At 35.2% G+C, this 5,401-nt stretch overlaps 1 protein-coding gene across 1 annotated transcript; it reads right to left on the bottom strand.

Moving 5' to 3' along the window:
- Nucleotides 1-4,601: 4,601 nt before the first annotated feature.
- Nucleotides 4,602-5,158, bottom strand: TAL2 (TAL bHLH transcription factor 2). Its single transcript, XM_003762164.2, has one exon. The coding sequence runs from the start codon at nucleotides 5,152-5,154 to the stop codon at nucleotides 4,795-4,797; it is 360 nt and encodes a 119-aa protein (XP_003762212.1). The 5' UTR covers nucleotides 5,155-5,158; the 3' UTR covers nucleotides 4,602-4,794.
- Between the last annotated feature and the right edge of the window lie 243 nt (nucleotides 5,159-5,401).

Genomic DNA, 5,401 nt, shown 5'->3' on the forward strand with positions numbered 1-5,401 from the left:
TTTTTTTTTTCAATTAACCATGGTCTCAATACTCAGTAGCTCATATTTCTATGGAGTTTTAAGGATTACAAAGTGATTTTCTTATGGTAACCTTGTGAAGTGGGTATTCTGATTATTATCATTTTACAGGAAAAGCTATTGAGAGAGCATATATATCTCACTCAGGGTCACACAGATGAAAAATATCAAAGTCAGGAACTCAAACTCAGGTCTTCTGGTTCCTGGATGAATACTTTTCCCTACCAGACCATATGACTTTTCAAGTGAAAGGATATTTATTCTATTCTCCAAAATTCTCCTTGCCTTTCCTCTATTGACATATCAGTTCTATTCCATGGCAACAGACTGTCTTATTGCCTTAGAATTCTCATTCTCAGTCCTTTATATTAGAAATGTATGACCCTAGAACAGTGCCTAAAAAAGTACCTAGGACAGTCCCTTTTTTGTAGCATGTACTTAATAAGCATTTGTGGGTTTTCTTTGAATATACTTCTTCAGCTCGCAAAATTTGTAGGCAGAAGACTAGAATATAAAGAAGGGCTTTCTGTCTATCTCTCCATTGCTGCCATTGGCTAACTTACTATTTCTGAACTTGTATTCCCAGGGGGGTTACCTACTAGATATTGATATAACTATGTACTGATAGAATCTGGACAGTTCTGACCTGCTTCAGTCAACAACCTTTCCCAAAACTGCCTCATAGGTATCTCTGGATTTCTGTCTCCCACAACAATGTGATGTCTCCCATGATGATATTCCCCATTCCCACCCCATCTCCAGGTGCCTTTTATCCTGAGCTCCAAATTCCCCTGTTCTTCTCAAGGAATAATAGAACTGCTAGTTATAATTCTATTAGATTATAAATTTCCAGAGAACCTTGTCCCATTTAGTTTTGATTTTGAATTCTCAGATTCTAATAGTGCTTTACACAAAATAGACATTTTATAAATGTTTGTTGAATCCCAGTATGCTACATAATAAACCATTATGTAAATATGTCTTGTGTAAGATTTTGAAAATAAGAACAATTATTTAAATAATTTATTCAGAATAAATTAAGAGTTAAATAGCACCATTCACAAAATAAACCCACAAACAGAATCTTTGGTCAATACAACTAATTATAAGTAAACCATAGAGCACAGACAATAATTAAATAAAAATAAATACAGTTACAAAATGATAATGCCATTCTTCTGGAAAGAAATGTAAAAGAAATGGTATTAGATTGACTGCTTTTGTCTGTTCCTAATCTTATTCAAATAGATTTATTTTCTGGAATACATTTGTCAGTGAAAATGGATTTTTGTAAGCACTGTATTTCTTCTCTCAAAAGTTTAGACAGAATTTATATAGATAATGACAATTTTGGCTGAACAACTAACTCAGAACCATGCCATCTGCCAAATCCTAGACAGCTTTTAACCATAATCTTTCACCTTACCCATGTGAGATCTAGAAATCTAAGAGATTCATAGGAACCGAGTGATCTTTAGAGTTGAACACAAATTTAGCCTTCCCCAGGAAGGCTCCTCCCTTCTCAGACTTTCCTAAAAGAAATAATATCATAGATTTCACTGCAGGAGAGACTTAGATTATCTAATATATAACCTCTTCATTTTCTAATTTAAAAATCTGATACCCAGAGAGGGTTTTTCCCCCCAAGGTCATACATATAGTAAGTGGAGAACTGATATTTGAACTGTGCCTCCAAATGTATTGCTTTTTGTACTGCATGAAGGGCAGCTAGAATGGATAAAATCCATTATAGAAGTCATGAAGACTTACCTTCATGAATGCAAATCTGGCTTCAGACACTTAACTAGCTATGTGACCCTGTTTGTAACAGTTTCCACACTCCACAAAATGAGCTGGAAAAGTAAATGACAAACCACTATAATATATCTTTGCCAAGAAAACCCCCCAAAGGGTCACAAAAATTCAGACATGACTGAAGAACACTGAACGAATCCATGATATTTTACTTTGTAGTCCTCTGAAGCCTTTGTGTAATATTGTACATTGCAATTATTTGTGATTTATATCTTATTCCGCCCATCTCCCATCCCTCAAATAAATGAAAACAGGGCCTATGTAACCTAAGCCTTTTGTCTCCTCTAGAACTGAATCCATCAATTTGCATGCTGTAAGTGCTTAATAAATGTATGTTGAATTTATACTTTAATTTCTGACAGCATGATTTTGATTATGATTCTTAACTACATATTTATGACTACAGTTCTGATACCTTAGCAGATTTCTCCCTTCAGGATTCTAATTGATAAATGACACTTTCCAATCATTAAGACTTTCAGAAAAGAAGCAATTAACTATCTTCAGCTTCCTATAAATTAGTACTTTATTACTAGTAAAAGATTATAGGATTATAAATCCTATGTATAAGACCTTCAGAGGCAACAATTAGACAAAAAACCCAATAACTAAAATTAAAATAGCCCTGCTTGTAATAAATTTTTATATGAATTAAGAAAAGTTGCATAGGAGGCATCCGCCTCTCTTTTGGGGTACAGCAAGAAGGTATTGTTAAATATAAGGCAGGACAATATATAAAAAATCTAAACATAAAACAGATCATTATAAGATAAAAATCCACATTTTACAAAAAGATTCAAGATTTCATTAAAAAAAACCATTTCCTGTAGAGCATACAATATAATTCAACTTACAGAAATTCAGTTTCCACATAATTTTTTGCAACGTATCCCTTATATAAAGTGTGGTCACATCTGCATTTCCATCTCGCTAATAAAACCAACATTTTGAAGCATAAATAAATGTGTTTTGATAAAACCGTGCTGTTCCTTAGCAGGTCACATCATCCCCTCCTCATTCATTCAATGTGTCTTCCTTCTTTCTTCCTCAGATACAAATTAAAAGTAAAGTGAGGTTTGAAAAAATCCTATAACGATTAGAACAAGCAAGTAAGTGCTGAGCTGACTTTATAACAAATGAAAGATTCTTATCAAGAGACAGGAAATGCATTCAGTCTTTAAGTTTTGAGATCAAACAATTAGGTAATGAATAATTTTTTGGATTAAGTTTAGTTCACATTTGGAATCAGAATGCACATTTGGAGAAAATCCATTATTTTTCATGCTTTTCCTGGGGAAAGAACTCTAATGCATTTATCAATAACTTTGACAGAAAACTTGTGCAGGTGTCAAATAGTGTCAGAAACAACTTCCTGTTGGAGAGAACACCTCATCCAGTCTTTTTTTCTGATAGCTAGACTAAGGAAATGAAGATGCAAGGTTCATTTTATTCTCCTCAAAATAAATTACTTTCTTTTTAGAGTGACAGGAAATTTAAATTCAGATATTATGTGCAAAGTAGAATTTCTAATCTCAAATCTATCAATTTCCTACCTGCAGCTGAGAAGGTTTGGGGAAAAAAAAAAAACAACAACCAATGGACTGCTGAGAATTTTGTGGAAACAAAATGTCACAGAGACAGTCAAATGGAGCGATTTATATTCTGTGTTGAGCAGGACAATTCATCTTAGAACCTAGGTACAAGGGTGGCACACAACTATGAATTCTGCCAGAGCCATGTGTTTGCCTTGCTTGCTGTATTACAGTAATAAAGATAATAGCTCACATTTACATAATGATTTAAGGTCTGTAATGCACTCTACATACATGATTTTACTTGCTCTTCATAAGGAACTGAGCTAATGTTCTATTATAGGGAAGAAAAACTAGCAAATCAATCAATTAGTTTTGTTTTACAACTACTGACAACTCCAATCATTTACTATTTACATGAAGTGTTTTCATTGAAGTTATTAATAACAGTAAATTATAGCATTTGAGTCCCCTCTAATATGTTATAATTGCACATATCTCATGATCAGAGGCCTAGGCTCAACTAATGCTTTAAGATATTAATAATATATGCAGTCAAGGAATTTGATAATTAAGGAACTATTATCCACAAAAAAATTTGGTTCTGATTTATGTAAGACACTACATAGTACTGTGGGAAAAGAATAAAAGACTTGGAGAAAAATTGGGGTCAAATTGCAGTTCTACTTAGTGTGTACAAATTATTTTACCTCTCTGGGCTCCTCAATTTGCCATGATCTATAAAATGATGGAGTTACTGAACTGTTATCTTTAAAGCCCCTTCCAGTTGTTGGAACTCTTTACTTGTTCTTCCTTTATTACAGACATCATGTAGCACATATTCATAAAATAGGAAGGCCCATTTAATGAACAAAAACATGTACCATATATAGTTATCCCAACGATCCCTTTATTTTTAAACAATTGTCTTTTAACTTATTCTCTTTGAGAATTAGTTTTTAGTTTACTTCCTTAAGTCTAATTTGTTTTAAAAACCTGTTATTGTTCAAGTGTTTTCTGTTCATCTCAAGTGAATAATCTTTTTTCCCTTCTAAGTCAGAAAGTCTTACCTTTTTTGGTCACCAACCCCTTTGGCAGTTTAGTGAAGGGTATGGACTCTTTCTCAAAATAAGTAAAATTCATAAAAATAAAATACATAAGATTACAAAGGAAAACAATTACATTGGAATACAATTATCATTTTTTTTGTTAAATTTGCAAATCCCATGTTTAAAACTCTTACAAAAACGGTAACTAGATTTACATAATCAAGGGTATCAACAAATACTGTGCCTGTGTAGCATCATATCTTATACTTTATTCACAAAACAAACTATGGAGCAAAATAAGGCCCTTGAGCAGTAGGTTGCTTTGGGGAGTGGTGTGGTTGGGAGTGGGAGGTAAGAAAATCCAGAAGACTTCTCCCTGCTCAGTGTTCTGTAACTGAAGGTTCTGGCCAGTACTCTGGGAGGTGGCTGTCTGGCTCAGGGGAGGGAACCCTAGAGTCTCCGAGGGGAGTCATGTCCTCTGGGGTTGGCAAGCAGGGCACTTGCTGGAATAGTCCCAAGACGCTTCCAGGAGGGGCCATTCCTGTCTGCGGCAGACCTTGCTCCCCCAGGACGCTGGCCAGGAAGTTGATGTACCTCATTGCTAGTCGCAGGGTTTCATTCTTGCTCAGCTTTTTATCTGGGGGGTGAGTGGGGATGAGCTTCCTCAGCCTGGCAAAGGCATTGTTGACATTTTGCTGCCTCCATCTCTCCCTGGTATTTGTGAGGATCTTTCTGGCCATCTTTGACTCCCTGGGGGTAGGAAAAAAAAAACCAGGAGAACCAAGTAAGAAAATCTGGCAGCTCTTCCCCCAATGATTGTATCCAGTGCTGCTCCAAGAGAGCACCAGCTTGTACATAGACCCTCAAATCTGTGTTTTCCAAGAGCTCCTAATGCTCGGTGGTTACCTTTCTGACCATATGCTGTCCCTCAATTTAAATTTATCTGCTCCTTCCACAAACTTCCCTATTTCTGGCACCTCCACCCTT

This window comes from Sarcophilus harrisii, chromosome 1, assembly GCF_902635505.1.
Source record: "Sarcophilus harrisii chromosome 1, mSarHar1.11, whole genome shotgun sequence".
NCBI classification, from domain to species: domain Eukaryota; kingdom Metazoa; phylum Chordata; class Mammalia; order Dasyuromorphia; family Dasyuridae; genus Sarcophilus; species Sarcophilus harrisii.